Here is a 19,603-nt window from a genome sequence, read left to right as displayed (position 1 = left end):
GACACATACTGGCAACAGGAGCGTAGTGTGAACATGCACAATCCATGTAATTATACTATTTTTTTATTGTTGACTCAATTTGCATCAACAAAACTCTTCAGTGTAGAGGAAGCCCAAGTAATTTTTAATTTGTTCTTTCCCTATTTTAGCCTCTGATTCTACCATTTTCACTGGCATTAAATTAGATGTCCAAATTGCTACTAAACTTTTTGGTGAAAAACAAAATGGACACATTGTGCGTAGTAGGCTATAGGATACAATCATCAGGGCCCCATGTACTTCATGCTATAATGAACCCAAGTCCAGAAACTTAAATTCTGAAACAATGTAAATTGTTATATTCTGGAATACAATTCTGGTTTTGCCTAAAGCAGCTTCCCTCCTATCCCTTTTATGTTGCTGCTATCAACACTAGCTCTATTTCCTCCTCTCTATACACCACTCACTGAAACTGCTTACCAAGCCGTATCTTTTGGAATGAGGGCAGAGCCTGGGCCTCAACTGCAGCTCCACAAACTTAAAAGTGTTTTCTAGTTAACTCAGCTCAAGCCCCACACCCACCATTGTGCCTGCCAGAGAAGCAGGAAGCTTTAGCAGTTCCTTGCCCATCAGTATTTTGCTGCTGCAACTTTCTCAGTGCAGAAACATATGCTGGTAACCCAGTTAACTTCACTTATGGGAAAGCTGGAGAAAAGAGATGGGGTAGGGCAGATAGAAGGGAGAACAGTCACGTGTTTGGCTTCAGAATGCTTAAGTACATGGACTTTGGATATAAAGATGTGCTCATTGGGCAAGAGTTGAGGGAGCTTTTGAATAGACTGACTAGCACAAGCGCTCAAGATGAATTTTGATAAAGACCTTCAAGTAATCCAAAATGACAGTGGATGAATACAACACTAATACCAAGTAAGTCCAAAATCCTCTTATAAGTATTTTAAAAGAAGCAGTTATATTGCTTTATACTAACATTTAAAGTGCAGTCTGTAACCTTTCAGTAAAAGGAAAAGCAGAGCTGAAACAGAAACACACAAGGCAATTCTTTAAGACCTTTATTAACAGATGCTTGCAGTTTGACTTGAAAAAATCAGGTGTACATTTCATACAAATTAAAAATGAGGTTCTTAAAAATCTCAACTTGACCAGATATGAAACAATTTAAAAACCTTTAAAGGTGTGTTGAGAAAAAACAGGCCTTTAAAAAACATTTTTGTCGTTCCCAAAAGGAGACTTCTTTAGGTAAAAATAATAAAAATCCCATGCTGCATAGATAATGCAGATAGTCTAGTTATCTGGTCAACAGCAAAAAGCAAGCACTTAAGGTCTTCAGTTCCAATTCTTTTGTTCATTTCTTATTGCTGGAATTTCATATTCTTCTCTTTATTTCATATTCTTTTCTTCTTTGATGACTAAACTGGAAAGGGAAAAAGATTGTCAAAGATGTGCATTGCAGGCTTAAGTGTTCCTGGTGGTAAATCATTCGCAAAATTAATTCAAAACAGATTCCCAGAACACTTAAGGTGCACAAATTGTAGGACTAGAAGGGACCTCGAGAAGTCATCTAAGTCCAGTCCCCTGCACTCATGGCAGAACTGAGCATTATCTAGACCATCCCTGACAGGTGTCTAACCGGCTCTTAAAAATCTCCAATGATGGAGATTCCACAAGCTCCCTAGGCAATTTATTCCAGTGCTTAATCACCCTGACAGTAAGGAAGTTTTTCCTAATGTCCAACCTAAACCTCCCTTGCTGCAATTTAAGCCCATTACTTCTTGTCCTATCCTCAGTGGTTAAGAACAATTTTTCTCCCTCCTCCTTGTAATAACCTTTTATGTTCTTAAACTGTTATGTCCTTAAGTCTTCTCTTTTCCAGACTAAAACTCAATTTTTTTTTTCAATCTTCCCTCATAGGTCATGTTTTCTATACCTTTAATCATTTTTGTTGCTCTTCTCTAGACTTTCTCCAATTTGTCCGTATCTTTCCTGAAACATGGCGCCCAGAACTGGACACAATACTGCATTTGAGGCCTAATCAACGCGGAGTAGAGCGGAAGACTTACTTCTCATGTCTTGCTTACAAACACTCCTAATACTGTTCGCTTTTTTGCAACAGTGTTACACTGTTGACTCATTTAGCTTGTGGTCCACTATGACCCGAAGATCCCTTTTCACAGAACTCCTTCCTAGGCAGTCATTTCCCATTTTATGAGTGCAACTGATTGTTCCTTTTGAAATGGAGTACTTTGCATTTATCCTCATTGAATTTCATCCTATTTACTTCAGACCATTTCTCTCGTTTGTCCAGATAATTTTGAATAATAATCCTGTCCTCCAAAGCACTTGCAACCCCACACAGCTTGGTACCATCTGCAAACTTTATAAGTGTACTCTCTAAGTCATTATCTAAATCACCGATGAAGATATTGAACAGAACCGGACCCAGAACTGATCCCTGCAGAACCCCACTCATTATACCCTTCCAGCATGACTGTGAACCACTGATACTCTGTGAACGGTTTTCCAACCCGTTATGCACCCACTTTATAGTAGCTCCACCTAGGTTGCATTTCCCTAGTTTGTTTATGAGAAGATCATGCGAGACGGTATTAAAATCTTGACCAAAGTCAAGTCATACCATGTCTACCACTTCCCCCCCATCCACAAAACTTATTACCCTGTCAAACAAAGCTATCAGGTTGGTTTGACACAATTTGTTCTTGACAAATCCATGCTGTTACTTATCACCTTATTATCTTCTAGATGTTTAGAAATTGATAGCTTAATTATTTGCTCCATTATCTTTCCAGGCATAGCAGCTAAGCTGACTGGTCTGTAATTTCCTGGGTTGTCCTTATTTCCCTTTTTATAGATAGGCACTATATTTGTCCTTTTCCAGTCTTCTGGAATCTCTCCTGTCTTCCATGACTTTTCAAAGATAATTGCTAATGGCTCAGCTATTGCTTCAGTCAGCTCCTTGAGTATTCTACGATGCATTTCATCAGGCCTGGTGACTTTAAAAATTACTTAGACAAGTTAAATATTTTCAACTTGTTTTTTCCCTATTTTTGCCTCTGATCCTACCTCATTTTCACTGGCATTCGCTATGTTAGACATCCAATCACCACCAACCTTCTTGGTGAAAACCAAGTCAAAGAAGTCATTAAGCACCTCTATCATTTCCACATTGTGTTCTTCAATGGGTTTTAGGAGGCGGGGCCTGACAATAACAGGCCTACCCTGGCCTTTTCTCTTGCTTCTAATGTATTTGCAGAATGTTTTCTTGTTATCCTTTATGTCTCTAGCTAGTTTGATCTTGTTTTGTGCCTTGGCCTCTCTTATTTTGTCCCTACATACTTCTGGTATTAGTTTATATCCATACTTTGTAATTTGACCTAGTTTCCCCTTTTTGTAGGACTCTTATTTTTAGATCATAGAAGAGCTTTAGTTAAACCCTGGTGGTCTTTTGCCATATTTCCCATCTTTCCTACGCAGTGTTAGCTCAGAAATTTTCCCCATTATTGTGACTCAAACCTGGAGTTCAGTTGACTATGTGCCACCATTTTACTTGCTGCGTACCTATTACAGTTATCAAAACAGCTTATTTTTTTTGTGAGGAAGCCACTTATCTATTGGGTCGTATGCTGCATTTGACCTCAAGCTATGTGTCAGTGCACTTTTCCTACCCATCCTCTGTTTCCAGAGACTTTCAGTACAATGTTATTTGAGAAGGATTGTATCAACATTGATTTTACTGCAGTGTTCTGTTTTAAATTCATCGCTTGCTGCAGCTCTCACATAGATTAGATGAAAGACTAAAGTTTTGTCTGTTGTGCGAGTCTGAGGCTTCTGGCCCCTGGTGGTTTTGGCTTTTGCTGTCCAGAAAACATTTAAATACTGCATCTTCTTTCCCCTTTAAGGCAGGAGCGAGGAATTTTTCTGGCAGAGAAGCATGAAATAAAGAACCTGATTCCACTACCTCTTCAAGTGTCGTCTAAGCACCCAAAGATCTCCCAGTATACAAGAAATAGATGAGCACTACTGTCCATGTTAAGGAGAAACTAAAGTTTTCATCTGACTTAAGCGATGTGTTAAGATTAACACCTTCCGAGATGAATGACAGGCATTCACATCTATCAGCTACTAGCAAGCTCTTTGCTAGGTGTCCAATCAAATAAACTGGACCTGTATGACATGCAAATTCAACAGAATCTAAACTTTCATTTAAAGAGTCTCTAGCCCTCATGGTTAGGAGTACAACCTTGAAAGCATGAACTGAACAACAAACTTCCAGTCTTGCCTTTCTGAATCACAGCGCTTTAAACAGTAACTCAGGTGCAAACTCCTGCATTCCCTAATAATCCCTTTGGTGTGTTAATATTAAAGACTAATGACAACACTAGTGTCTACATCAGTGGTCCCCACACTGTGGGGCCTGTCTCCCTAGGGGGACACGGGAACATTCGGGGGGGGTGCAGTGAGGCCCAGGCCACCCTCTGGGAGGAAGGGAGCACCACCCAGCCCTGCTCCACCCCCAGCTCCGCCCCAGCCCCCAGCCCCAGCTCCTGAGGGAGCACGGGCAAATTATATTAGGGGATAATGCAGGGGTGTCTACCTTAACTATTTCACAGAATGGTGAGTGGTAGTCCACAGGGTGGAAACTAAAGGTTGGTGCAGTGGAGGAAGCAGATGAAAAAGAACAGAGGACATACAAAGACAAGGAACAAAGACACAAACACAGAAAAGCAGGTTTGGGGAGTGAGGAAAACAAAGAAAGGGCAGGAATAGTGATGGTCCTAGAAATGAGCCTATTCCCATCATAGCTAAAAGATAAGTTACTAAATAAAGGCCATATTCCAATCTTCATTTTTACAAAAACTTTGCCATGGTCAATAAAACATTCCTCTGATAAAACAAAGGCCAAAACTGAATGCAATATTACAAGGGCAGCCACACCAAGTACTACTTGTTGCCTCCCAGCTTTCTGATGTGGTGTCTGCACATGCAGTCAAACACGACACTGGCTTTTTATTGGCATACCATATTGCAGACTCATGCCTAATTGGCTGCTCATCATTGCTAGCATCCTGGGTTATTCCTCAGTCCTAGCTGATTTCAGCAACTCCTCAATCTAGTATTATCTAGAAGTTTTAATGTACTGCTATTCTCCCCTCCAGATGACTGATTCTAACACATCTGCAATAACTCCACTAGAACATCTCCCTCAAGTCACTACATTGTGTTTATTGTGACCTTGTGGGAAACGTTTCAACCTGTCTTCAGACCATCTTGAAAGTGACCCAAGCCAGTTTGAGTTAATTTTTCAGCTAACGAAAATACAATATCAGCCCACTGTTCCGTTCATCTACTACTTACATAATTCTACCAAAAGTCAAACAAGAATAGGGTTCATCTTTTAAAGAATTAGCAAACAATGCTGCTTTTACTTGTAGATGTTTGGTTATTTCAATATTTGTTCCATATAGCTGTAAGGTGTGACTAAGATCTCATTCACAGTACAATTATCACCACTCCACATGATTGCTATTTACAGCACATATGAGAGCTAAATATCTGCCACCAGGCTAATGCACAGAACATATCCAAGACTAGCCTTGTACAGGACATGGCTAACGTCCCATCTAGAAATCAGAACCCTGCTGCAGCTAAGTCCCCCAACTAGTTTATAGCTGTACTGGTGAAAGAACTTGAACCTGCAAGCTGTTACAAGTCATGTTACCTAACATGTGCATTCACACCAAATCCAAATTGTAAGAAATGGATACTATAACAGTTAAAAACCTGAAGTAGGTTAGAAGTCAAAGAAAGCTTTTGAAGGAACTAACTCTATTATAGTATAATATCCTCAAAAGAGAAGGAGAATACCAACCCGGATGATGGTAGAGATGGTAAGCCGGCATTTACTCAGCCCCGCCCTGCTCAGCCTCGGGAGCAGACGTGTTCTCAGCTGGTGGTTCGGCTGCCTTCGTCTCTTTGCCATCTTGTGGTTTAGGGTTCTCTGGGCGTCTGCGTCGGTAGTTGAAGTTACGACGGTACCGACGTTGAGGTGGCTGCTGACCTTGGGTCTCATCCCCTTGGTTCTCTTTATCTTCTTCATTTCCTTCCTCCCTAGGCTGTCTTTGACGAGGAGGACCCCTGAAAATCAAGCTATGCTTTAAGGATGCAGCATCTGACCACTGTGTTCCAGCACATTCACAAAATTTCATAACATAACAAGTGGAGCTGCAGCATACCTGCGAAATCGTGGTCTGTATCCCCGATACATATTCTGTCTGACTTGTCTGCCTTGTTCTCCTGCACCCTGGTTGTCAGCACCCTGAAATAATGTACATCAAGAAGACTCAGCCAGCTACAAGAGCAAACCAAATCAGTGCTTCTCAACCAGGGGTCATGGGCCCCATGGGGGGGGGTGGGTTATGAGCAGGTTTCGGGGGGGTCCTCCAAGTATGGGCAGACATTAGACTCATTGGGCCCCAATGCAGAAAGCCAAAGCCCCACTGCACGGGGCTGAAGCCTTGGGCCCTGAGCCTTGCCATGTGGGGCTGAAGCCAAAGCCCGAGCAACTTAGCTTTGTGGGGGGCCCAGGCAATTGCCCTGCTTGCTACCCCCTAATGCCAGCCCTGGCTTTCGTATGCAGAAACCAAGCTGTTGTGGCACAGATGGGCCATGGAGTTTTTACAACAGGTTGGGGAGGGCCTCAGAAAAAACAAAAAGAGGTTGAGAACTCCTGAACTAAATGACTTAAACCAATTAGCCATAGTGGCAGTCTGGAACACTGAATCTTTGTTGGGCAAGAGCAAAGTATCTGGCAAGCACCAAAGAGGTCCCGGGGCACAAACTGATGCATTTTATGTGGAGTCTAGTTTAGGTGATTACCTTTAAATAATTAAAAAACTATGTGAAAAAATTACTGACTCACATTCATACTTCAATTATAGCATTTTTGAATTGACAGTCTGCTGGTAAACAAGATTTCTGCTCTTTAACTCACTTGTATTGCTAAACCTTACACACAGGAAACAAACCCAACATCCTACACACAGGCAGCTGAAACTCCACACCCCCTTCCATTATAAGTAAGATAGTACAGTATCAAACGTTATACAAAAATTACCTCCACTATCTCTCCCTGCACAGGAGGGTTGGAATATTGTGGTCGACGCCCATAAGGTCTACGCATATAGTAAGGTGGGTACCGCCGCCTGCGGTAGGGACGCCGCTGTTGGGCTTGTCCTTCTGGTATGCTATCTGATCCCTCGTTCTTTTCCCCACTCTCACTGTTCTGGTAATTTTGCTGGTAATTGCGTGGAGGACCCCTACGTCGTGGATACCGTCTGTAATGGTTACGGTCTGCTGCGTATTTACTGCCTTGTACTGGAACTCCACCAGGACCTGTAACATTAGCTGCCTCTGCACCCTAAAAACAGTGTGACAGTGATCATAAGTAGTGATCATAAGAGAAAAAAAGTTGTTAGTCAGTTATGGCGTGAGAATGTAAGTAAATCAGGATTAACTGAGCACAGATGTATTGTAAAGTGTGAAAAAAAAGTAACCTCCTTGGACGTGTCCCATTACCCATCTACTCAGAGCCACCAAACATCAGCCCAAATTGCAAATCAATTTTTCTGTGAGTTTTAACATTAGAGAATATGCTCACCTTTTCACCTTCCACCACATCAAACTCCACAGTCTCTCCATCACCTACACTGCGAAGGTACTTCCTGGGGTTATTCTTCTTTATGGCAGTCTAGTAACACAACATTCCAGAATTAGCTTTAGAGGCACAGCATGCAGAGATTGCAAAGATGTGTGAAGAGATTTCCTAGATTTTGAATGTACACGATCATTCAGTTTTCCTTGGGAGAATGTGCTTCCTTGAACTAGAAATTCAGCAACATCAGCTTGTAAACTAACTTAGTTTCAACAGAAATATGCTAGATTTCATAGGGGAAAACGTTTAACAAAAAGTGCTAGCCCAAGACTGCTTACAGTAACATGTAATTTCAACTTCAGTGGCAACATTCGAATACATCTTAAAATAATGCTACAAGTATTTAAATTACTTGGAGGCAGACCTACCAGATAAGTGTCAAAAGCCACCGATACTAGCCTATGACAGTTCCCATAAGTCTGACAATATAACAGAGCATGCAGCATTAGTATAGCAAATAGCCTGCTCATGTCCAGTACTGTCAAAACAAGGAGCATGCTTGTCAGCAAGCTTTAGTCCACTTAACTGCCATGCCTTGAAGAATTTAAAAAAATGAGATAAGGCAATCAAACTGATAAATCAAATCACTGTCAGGAATATTTTAAAAAAGACTCAATGATCTATACAAAAGAAAAAACTTTACCCCAGAATTTTTGTATTCAGGATTCCATCACACTATTATTCCCCACAAAACTAAGACTACTTAAAAAAGCACATCCAGACCAGCGGCCTTTTTTCCAAGAAGTACTAAACACATGAAACTCCCATTGAAGTCACTGAAACTATGACAACTCATCACTTTTAAAGTCAGGTCACTTATCTGGGTATCTGTGTAGCAATTTAAGTGCCCTTCAGTTTGAAAATAGTTATTGGATTATAAATTCTAAAACCTTTAGAAACCTCTAAAACAGCTGAGAATTTGCAAGAGACACTGACATTTCCACAGCAGTATTTATACTACTACATAGTCTAGATACTGATGTCTAAAACTAAACAGCATAAGCTAATGTAAAATCACATGGCAAGTTCTACACGCAATGGTACAATTACAGTTGAGGAAATCTTAATTGCCTGATCTCATTTCAGTTCAATCTTGAACACAGCCTGAAGCTGAGGCACTGCTTCCCTCAAGTCAGTTGTAGCCCCAACATTGCAAGGCTGTTTAAAAAGCTTAGTTTACACCCTGATCAAAAAAGTGTTCAATCCTGTATTTCTGAGTATATTTTAAAATTAAGATTAGGCTGTCTAAACTAGAGAAACAATCCTACAGCTTTTAACAGACTATGCAACTACATACTGAAAAGTCCCATGTTTTCTGGAGTCAACAGAAGAGATTTTTTAATAAATCCTGTAAATACTCAGTACACACTAATCCCTCACAAAACTACATTTTGTTTACCAAACACTTTTTGAGCTCAGAAGCACCACACAAGCATGAGAACTTCACAAAAGTGAAATAGTGCTGACAGCTTCCCAGCATTTTCATGCCTCAGAGGGAATGAAATCCACTCTAACAAAACGTTTGCAAATTTTCTGTCTACAGATCTAGTGTTCTGTTTTAAGATGGCACCAGGAAAACCTGCTCCCCTAGTTGCTCTGCATAACTGATGTCTGAAAAGAACCCAAATTGGTAACAGGACGGGAGAGAGTTTGTATCTTCCTCAAATGCCTATCAAATTAGAGATTTGCTTTATAAAGTCACAGATTTTATATTTATTTCAGATTGGATCTAAATTGATTACTATTTACCATGTACTCACTGCCTATATTAAAAGAACGCCATCAAATTACATATTTTTAAAAAACACCTAATAACTAGCTCTCATATAGTGTTTCATCAGTATCTCACTTCACAATCTTAGAAGTAATTATAGAGACTGAAACTTAGTTAAAATTTATTTTCCAATTAATTTACTCATTTTCTAGCCAAGCTTTACTATTTTCTTGATGATCAGTCACATTTCACACTTTTTGGAAGATTTCAGGACACTCAGACTCATAGGTCAGAAGGGACCAATCTGATCATCTAGTCTGACCTCCTGCACAAGGCAGGCCACAGAACCCCACCATTACTGACCAAAACTTACTAGTTAACCTAAAAAAATATAAATGTCCTTTTATGTAACAATATATTTTCTGAAATTACTTAAAAACAGAAAGGGTATTCTGCTCCCTTTAAATATTTACAAGAGTCAGTATAGTTAGTTTATTCCTGGGTAACTGGCCACACAAAATAGTAAATTAGTTTTGTAAGTTGCACAAAGTTAACTGAAATGTTGTAACTTTTCAGTTGTAGTACTTATAGTTGTTTTAACTTCCCTAAGTTCAAGATTTTTAGCCAGAAGTATGATTTTCAGATTGCCATGGGTCCTTTAATACAATTTGAATTTTAAATAACGTATGCGTTTAAATCAGGAAATATAAAATAGTACAGCTGAATCTTCACGATTCTGTCCTCTTGCGCATGTAGAACATGGGAGTTACCATAATGCATCAGACCACCTGCCCTTTTTTTTTTTTTACAGGTTGTACTGACTGCCCAGTACCATATTCAGAGGAAGGTGTAAAACTCCCATACTTGTTCATTAGGGAACGGCCTGCTCTTTGGGTCATTAGTTAATACTTAAACAGGTGTGAATTGCTTTATGCTTTGAGGGATTAAAGTTCATCTCAAAGATTTTAGTCAAATATAAGTGCAGGCACTCATTCAAGCAATCTTTAAACTCCACTAAGCTTTCACGAACACCTTAAATAAGATAGCTGAATTTCATGGGGTGTTTTATTCCTATTGCACCCATTATTTACTTCTTCCCATGCTGTGAATTTTCCATGTATTCTTATAGTTTCTAACCAATGACAGAATTTTACTTCTCCCCCCATGAAGGACAGTCAAACATTTACACCTCTACCCTGATATAATGCTGTCCTCGGCAGCCAAAAAATCTTACTGCATTATAGGTGAAGCCATGTTATATTGAACTTGCTTTGATCCGCCTAAGTGCACAGCCCCCACCCCGAGCACTGCTTTATCATGTTATAGCCGAATTTAGGTTATATCAGGTCGCATTATATCAGAGAAGAGGTGTATTTGGATTTCTAATTTTTTTTTTTTTGGGCTAGTTCTCCTTTATCCTTTTGCAATGGAGATTATTTGGCAACCTTAACTACATCTCTACCTTGATATAAGGCAGTCACGGGGAGCCAAAAATCCCTACTGCGTTATAGGTGAAACGCAGTTATATTGAGGTAGCATTGGCAGGGCTGCAGAGGTAATTTAAAGAGCCCGGGACTCCGGCTGCAGGGAGCCCCAGGCCCTTTAAATCACCGGCCGAGCCCTGCTGCAGCAGCGGCAGGGCTCCAACAGTGATTTAAAGGGCCCTGGGCTCCCCGCAGCAGCCAGAGCCCCGGATCCTTTAAAGCGCTGCCGGAGCCCCGCTGCTACCGCACTACTTGCAAACCTGTGTTATACTGGGTTGCATTATAGCAGGGTAGAGGTGTATATGAATGTACTACTTGGTACCCACATAATGAAATTCCATGGTGTTAAGGCAGATGACCATGGAGAATTAAGATTTCTTCAGTGAACACAGCATCTAATATGCTCCCTCTCCCTTTGGTTAAGGTTCAACTAGTACTGTTCACCAAGTCAGCATAACAAGCTTTAGTTCTAAAAAGAGGTATCGGCTCTCCCACCTGCAGAAAAGTAACTCACCTGGTGAACAAATACATCTTCCTTGGTGTCATTCCTGCAACACACAATAAAATTCAGATTCAGAAAGGGTGTGTAAACAAAACCAGTACATTTTCTAGACTCACTAAAGTTTGGCTAGAGGCCAAATGCTAACTTTGAGGTACTGACAAGGACAACAATGGCTATCAGCATAGTAACTCCTCACTGAACATTGTACCAATTAATGTTATGTCGCTGATCTATTAGAGAACATGTTCGTTTAGAGTTGCACCATGCTCCCTTATAACGCTGTTTGGCAGCCACCAGCTTTGTCCACTGACTGCAGGAAGAGCAGCCCACTGGAGCTAGCTGGTGGGGGCTGCGAACCAGGGTGAGTCGGCAGCCCCTCCCTCATCAGCTATCAATTGCCAGGCAATTCAGGTGTGCCTCCTCCCAATGCGGTGTGCTGCTCCTGCCCTCTGCCTTGCAGCTGCTCCCAGGAGCCTCCTGCTTGCTGTGCAGGGGAGAAGAGTGGAGCTGATGTCCCCTCTCCCTCTCCTGTACTCCATCTCCACAGATCAGTGGGGAATGCAACAGGGCTCAGGATGCAGGGAGCTTGCTGGCAGCAACTGCTGTCTCAACTTGGTGATCTACTTAAAAAGGCAGCGTACTAAGAGTGGAGCCAGCGTACTTAAAGGTATGTGTGTGTCTCTCTGACACACAGTCTCTCTCTCTCACAGTGTGACTCCATGCATATGAAGAAGTGGGTTTTTTTACCCATGAAAGCTTATGCTCAAATAAATCTGTTAGTCTTTAAGGTGCCACTGGACTCCTCGTTGTTTTGGTGGATACTGACTAACAGAGTTACCCCTCTGATACATGGTGTGCGTGTGTGTCTCACACACATGCACCCCTGGCATTTTGGAAAGTGGAGAGACTGGTGCGCTCCAGTAGGATAGTGTGGGTTCATCATCACATTCAGTTCCCGCAGGGAACTGTTTGCAGCCACTGCCATGTGTCTATTGTGTCTCCTCCCTCCATTTCTGCTGCCTTGTAGAATGTGAGGCTACACTAACGTGTTAAACCAAGGCATTCCCACTCCACTTCCCCCCGCTCAGTGAGTGCAGGGTCAGGCTTGAGCCCTGCTGTAGTCCCCAGGATGGAGCTACATGGAGTGGGGATGGGGCTAGGGTGAAGCAGAGGTGGAGGCTTTGGGGAAGAGGTGGGGCAGGAGCAGTTTTCCTGGCCAGCTCAGCCTGCCGGGGGATCGGGCTGGCCACTGGAGCAGCACACAGCTGTGTAGGGCACCACGAAATTTGGGGCAATTTGGTGTCCTAAATTTCTTAACAGATACTATTTCTCTCCCCACTCCCACTCAGGTCCAAAGGAGATATGGGGAGGAGAACTGGAGGGAATTTTAGCATGGTAATGGTTAAAATCAATTTCTGGTAGAGCCCCAGTGTCTAGATACTTTCCAAGCAAAAATCACAGTGCTTTCCCTAGCAAGCTCACAATCCTCAGAAAAAGAGTAGTTACTGTTTTTTAAATAAAATAGAATGTATCTGCTATTCCCAATTACTCACAATTTTCACTGCCAGCTAGTTCTCTCACAAGTTATGTCAATGGTGGGTCTTTCAGGGGAACCTGAATGTAGAGGCTAGTGGCCTTGTGGATAAAATCAGTGAAAACATTCAGTACACAAGGGTTGCACGAAGACAGCATAATCCATTTGTATGGCAGCAAATGGATAGACAAGGTAGCATCAATGTAGGAAAGGCACACTACCTATTCAATTTTATTTAGTTTTGCATTTGCCACCCCGCTCCCCCTTTATTTCATGAGTCTCTATGGACAGTGAATGATAGCACTAATCAAAGCTCTTCCCTAGACATAAGTGTGCTTCCCGTCAGATGAAGCATGTCAAATTTGCAGTTAAGTGGGAAGGAGTTCCAAACACTACTCAAAGGAATCTAAAGAGGTCAGAAATATGGGAAGATACTAAAAGATTTGATCTGGACAACCAAGTGAATATACCTGCAAAAACCCAAACCAATATTGAGTAGGAAGGAGTCACTTCAGATGCTGTAATGAAAGTTAGAGCTGAACATACACAGCAATACAGCAGCAAATAAAGTCAGTTCAATGTCCATTCTGCAATCAAGATAGACAGTCACTACAAGGAGGGAGTAGTTTTAATACAACTCACATGACTTCATCTAGAACTGAAAACTGAAATGTGATGGAAGGAATGATAGCCAGGTGTACATCATCACTAATGTATCACCATTATTGTGCAATTGCATTGTCTAATACATAGTATGCCATGTCAGATATCAACAGGAAAAAATTATGATTTGGTCATTTTGATAATTCTGTTTATATGCATGTATCATCTTTGAAGCTGAAGTTATGAATACTGGCTATGTGTTTCTATCAAACGTATCATAGAATATTAGGGTTGGAAGGGACCTCAGGAGATCACCTAGTCCAACCCCAAAATGGCACCCTCAAGGATTGAACTCACAACCCTGGGTTTAGCAGGCCAATGCTCAAACCACTGAGCTATCCTTCCCACCCGTTCCTAGGTTACACCCCCATCCCAGCCAATAAATTTACATCAGGGCTAGTCCATTATGTGTTGCTAGCCCTTTCATTTCCAATGACTGTCCACTGAAATTAAGCAAACCATGTAAGGACATGTGACTTAAGACTCCATCTTTTACCAGTAACTTTTCATGCTCATGTGACTCTGGACTTTATATTGGGCTAGCAACTTTCCATACACCTGGGCTAGGCTATAAACTGCAAGCTGTAACATCACTGCTGTCTCTTCATTTCCTGCTTCACATATCTGGACTGGATTTCTAACAAGGAAGCTTAAAACAGGGAACTGAATGATCCCTAATCTGTTGGGGTGAAGCCATTCTTTTTATAAGCTAGCAGGTCTACCTCACTGCTATCACAGGCACCAGCTTCTAGGGTGACCAGATATCCCGATTTTATAGGGCCAGTCCCGATTTTTGGGTCTTTTTTATTTAGGCTTCTATTACCCCCATCCCGATTTTTCACATTTACTGTCTGGTCACCCTACTGGCAGCCCCAGGGGGTGTTCAACCCCTGTTCTTCCCCAGGCCCACCACCACCTCATCTCTTCCCACCCTGAGCACACCCCATTCCCGCTTCTCCCCCTCCCTCCCAGTGCCTCCAGCACACTACTGAACAGCTGATTGCAATGGGCAGGAGGCATGGGGGTAGCTGGCTGCTGGTGCACGCTCAGCCCCCACTAATTTTTTTCTGTAGGTGCTCCAGCCCTGGAGTCTGCGCCTATGACTGCAACGATCCTGACCTGAGGTGAGCAATCTCAGCTGTGACCCCTTAAGCACTGTAATATGAAATAATCAGTATTTTTAGAGCATCTAATAAAGTTTAGTGACCACTCCTGTTCATAATTTACATCACACTGATCTCCAATATCATACTGACATGTGTGGGCACAGAACCACTTTCATTATATGGCAACTGTGAGAAAAACACACTCTGTGGACAAATATGAGAGTTTCATGCTGCTATTCCTTGGGAGTGCTGTGATCTTCAGGGGTTAGTGGAGCAGGAAAACAGAAACTGAGAACATCTAAGAAGAGCACTGCATTGTAAACCTCTTTACTGTCTCGGTAGGCAGAGAAACTGAAAGTAACAACACACCACAGCCTTCAGGAACCATTAGACAGGAGAAGAGCACAAGCATTTTCACCTTACCAACAGTTAGTGATGCTTCAAGTTAATAAGATACCTATTGGCCAAAAGATATGAAAGATGAAACCTTCGAGCAAGGTCCCAGGACAAGATCCTTCCAGATATCCCAGAACCTCATCTCTTCCCAGTTGCTGGGATGACAGGCTTCTCAAAGCATTGCTCCAGGATCAGGGTGCTGAATCATCATATTTACCTGCCAAAATCATTCATGCCTACTTCTGGCAAGATTAACACCCTCAGCTGGCTTTGAAATATCTAACAGCTGCCTATTTGGCTTGAGATGATCTAGAACTCCCCCAGTCACCTTAAAGGAAAGCTGCAGTGAACTGAAAGTTAACTGACTTAGGGTCAAATAGGACCACAATCATCATTTAAAACAAATTCTTAAAATTCAAAGTGCAGTATGCTACTCTAGATTGGCACTCCTCAGACCATCTAATACAATATCTTGTCAGTGGCTAGTACCAAATGCTTCACAGGAAGCCACAAGAAATTAGGTAGCTGAGAGTTACGAATATGATATCCCCTTTGGGAAAATGTCTTCCTACCTCACTGCTTTGAGGTTGCTCACCCTGAAGGATAAGATTTATATCCTTTATAAAAGTTCCTTTTGCAAATCCTAATGTAATTCAAAATGTGCTCATTATCCACGTAAACATTAATACTTTAACTCCTAAAATAATTGCCTCACGTGGTATTATCTGGCAATGAGATCATAGAATCTCAGGGTTGGAAGGGACCTCAGGAGGTCATCTAGTCCAACCCCCTGCCCAGAGCAAGACCAATCCCCAGAAAGATTTTTGCCCCAGATCCCTAAAAGGCCCCCTCAAGGATTGAACTCACAACCCTGGGTTTAGCAAGCCAAAGCTCAAGCCACTGAGCTATCCCTCCCCCCAAAATGAGTAAATGAGTATTTTCTTTTACAAATTTTAAACTTATTTTTTGGTATAATCTGAAGTCACTTTGTGTTTTAAGTGAAATTCTCTTTAATGAATGTAGTTGTAAATGCTTTTTCCTACAAGTAGAATGTATAACCCACTGTTTCCATGCACATGCAAGAGTTGCTAGCATTTACAATTTAAAAAGCTAATCACTGGTCTGGTGTTTAAGATTCAGCCATAGAATTAAAAGGCTGTACGTAAGAAGTGTGTTTTACTTAAACTACAGGAATGTCCAGACATTTAAATGATACACGTGCAAAACCAATTAAAGATAATCTAGTAGACCTTTTACATAATCCAGCCAATTTTATGAACGAACACATCAAAGCCTACACTTGCACCCTCCTGGATAAACAAGGAATTCAAAGTAGTTTGCTTTGTCAACACTAGTTCCTACATAAGTGCAAGAACAATTGGGAGTGTTGGGAGGAAAAGTGAAACAATAACCTGTTGGGATGTCAAGAAGTGGATTGGTGCAGAAGTGTGCGCTCTGGTTCACTAAGAAGAGTAAACAAACATCTTATTTATACAATAAAACTAACTTGTCTATTATAGTTGCTTATTGCATTATTTCACATTACCCTATTTGGGTGTGGTGGTGGTGCTGGGGTGTGTGTGTGTGTGTGGGGGGGGGGTCAGGTATTCTGAGACTCCCAGATAATGTAGGTAATATGGAGGCAAGGAGAATAACTCTAAGGGCTTTTTGCAAGCTCTCTTTGCAAAACACCCACTGACTTCAATGAGAGTCCTACATGCAGAAGGCTTCCAGAATTGAGCTGTAAAGGAACTCTGCATCTTATTAAAATGCAACTAGCATTTAAGTACCTCTGCTGAGTCACATCGAGAGATTCCATCTCACGTATTAACAAACATAGCTCTTATTAAAATATTCCAAGATGCAAGAAATACTTGAAATTAGTCTATTTTAAAAAACATGGAAGTAGCTCATTTTCTGAGAACACTTTAGAAAACATAATTGATCTTTTTAAAATTCATTCAGAAAACTCCTTATGCAAATTTTTAATCTAATGAGGTATTTTTACAAGGGACTTCTTAGTTAGTCTCCCTTGCTAGCTGACAACACAGAGCAAACAGTGAAAATGGAGTTTACATGAAGTGCTGTCAAATGCACAAAGTTAAGAAATTCCAAGATAGAGAAAAAAATTCCAGCTTCTTGCAATGTTAGCTATCTTAGATGTTCCCTGCAACAGGTTTTAAACAGATATTTAATTTAAAAATTATCTAACTTTGCACAGAACGGCAAACTGAATGAGTTTAAAAAATAAAATTGACCAGACCATTTTACTCAGTGTGCTCTTTGTAGTCCAGTTAGCACTGATAAAAATGAAACTAAGCTCAGTATAAATTACTATGCTTACAGTCAAATAACTTTTGAAAATACCAATGCAAATATCAATATCTAATGCCAGATTGTTACTAAAGTTTATCACTTTTGTACACTTAAACATAGCTTAGAATCAAAGTAGTATTAACACATGACACGAACCAGCACTGTTTCACATTTAAACCTCATCTCAAAGGATCAAAGACAAGAATCACTACATTATGAAAATCAACTACCTCCAACACTGAATAAATATCCTTATTAAATAAAACCAGTTTATTGAAAACACTGCAATAGAATAAAAGTGGAATACAGAATACAGGGGACATCTGGATTAACAATCTACCACTTCTGTGAAAAGCTCCATGGAACAGTGAACAGGTCATACTTCAACCATACATGTTATTCCCTACAGCAACTGTTGAAAATGTTATTGAAACTACCACATTTGGGTCCACTGTTTGCCTGGAAATATCCAGAATGTCAGCCAAGACAACACTTGCAGACAAGTGTCTGGCAAAATGCCAAAAGATGAAGCTATGATGACAGCCCATAGTTTTAGTCCTGCTGTTCTGGGGGAAGCAGGAAGGGACACAGGGAGTTATTACGATTGGATTTCTTATGTGGTTCGGGGTAAAACAAAAGACAATGATTTGAAAGAATAAACCTCATGTGAATAGTGTTGGGTGGAAAAATGCCATGACTACAATGTACTTCAATAGTCAAATGTCTCCCCTGAGGAAATTCTGCAGCAGCCACCAAACCCACCAACCCAATCTTCAGTCCATTCCCCAGGCTAGTCATCTCAGCACTAAGCCACTTGAGACACTTCTTAAAGACTCATCTGAGAGCCAGGGAGAGATGTGTCAGATGAGGACTGGTCAGCAAGCTGAATGACAGATGCAGGGAGTCTGTCTAAAGTATTCCCCCAATCCCCACCCAGCTCTCGGAACACCATCCCGCCCTGCACCCCCGGGCAGCACGCGCATGGCACCTCCCGCCTCACCTGTTGATGAAACCGTAGCCGTTTCTTACGTTGAACCATTTTACTGTTCCCAAAACCTTCGTTGCTGGAAGAAAAAAAAAACCAACGTGAGTGACATGACGCATCACCCCCACCTCCGTGCAGCCGAGCCAGGCTCCCCCCGCGCCCGGGATGGGCTCAGCGCCCCCGCCACGCCAGTGGGTCAAGCGGTCAGACCTTTCGCCCAGCGCCCCCCAGCCTCACGGAGCGCTGCGCGCCGGGGTCCCGCGAGGGCACGTGGCTACGCGGGTCTCACACAAAGGCCCCGCGCGGCGGACATTTTGAGTCTCTCCGCGCCAGCCCCGCCCCCATCCACCGCCGCACGCGGGGCCCAACGGCCATTGCGCGCGCGCCAGAAAGGGGTCTCGCACCACCCTGCGGGGGAGGAGGGATGACGCCCACAGCCCCCTCCCCATCCCCCCTCACCGATGACCTTCTTGTCCCCGCCGGCGGGGGGCGCCGCCGAGGCCAGGCCGCTGCCGCCGTTGCCGGTGCCGCCGTTAGGTTTGGACTCGGCGGGGGCGGTGGGGGCCGCCGCGGGGAGAGGGGCGGCGGGCGGCTGGGTCTCGGCCTCGCTGCTCATGGCGGCGGCTGTTCGGTGCGGACGGTGGTGGTGACTGGCTGTTGCGCCGCCTCCCGCGGTGTGATGGTGACTGGGGCCGGCCGGGGGGGGGGGCTGCTCCCTGCTCCGGGCTCGCTAGGCTCCGCTCTCCGCTCCCGATACCGATCGAACTGACCACAATGGCGGCCCGCACCGGCTAGCCACCCCGTACGCACCGCCCACTACCGTATTCACTGGCTGCGGAGCTTGCCCGTCACGCAACGTGCAAACCCATTGGCTTCTAAAAATCCGCCCACCCGGTCCCTGATACATCCGTTGGTGACGGCGCCTGCCCCTCATAGTACGCGCTCAATTATTGGGTGCTTCTCTCCCTCACACAGAGCTCGCTAACATCTATTGGGCGCACAGACGGCCTCTCATGTAACGCGCACAGCCATTGGCTGTACTAATCCCCGCGGCCGGGCCTTTCTTCGGCCAGTTTCATTGCTCCTTCCTTTCGGAGCGTGATTGGTGCAGCCTCCCTGCTGATCCCGCCTCCTGGGGAACGCGCGGGGCCGCTCCTCTGCTTAACGTAGCTGGGTT

The 19,603-nt window shown here is 42.8% G+C and overlaps 1 protein-coding gene across 2 annotated transcripts; it reads right to left on the bottom strand.

The window, feature by feature from the left end:
• Positions 1-1,034: 1,034 nt before the first annotated feature.
• On the bottom strand, positions 1,035-19,195 carry YBX1 (Y-box binding protein 1). 2 transcript variants are annotated; one of them, XM_030537497.1, is made up of 8 exons: positions 18,886-19,195; positions 18,442-18,505; positions 11,439-11,472; positions 7,673-7,762; positions 7,130-7,432; positions 6,249-6,331; positions 5,885-6,162; positions 1,035-1,411 (listed from the first exon to the last, which is right to left on the bottom strand). In XM_030537497.1, the coding sequence occupies exons 1-7, from the start codon at positions 19,040-19,042 to the stop codon at positions 5,916-5,918; spliced, it is 978 nt and encodes a 325-aa protein (XP_030393357.1). In that variant the 5' UTR covers positions 19,043-19,195; the 3' UTR covers positions 1,035-1,411; positions 5,885-5,915. The 2 variants fall into 2 exon arrangements, with proteins under 2 accessions (XP_030393357.1, XP_030393358.1); XM_030537498.1 differs by having other exon boundaries at positions 5,885-6,150; positions 18,886-19,194.
• Positions 19,196-19,603: the final 408 nt, after the last annotated feature.

This window comes from Gopherus evgoodei, chromosome 18, assembly GCF_007399415.2.
Source record: "Gopherus evgoodei ecotype Sinaloan lineage chromosome 18, rGopEvg1_v1.p, whole genome shotgun sequence".
NCBI classification, from domain to species: Eukaryota; Metazoa; Chordata; order Testudines; family Testudinidae; genus Gopherus; species Gopherus evgoodei.
The sequence above is the reverse complement of the archived record's forward strand: the minus strand, read 5'-3'. Positions and strand labels throughout refer to the sequence as shown.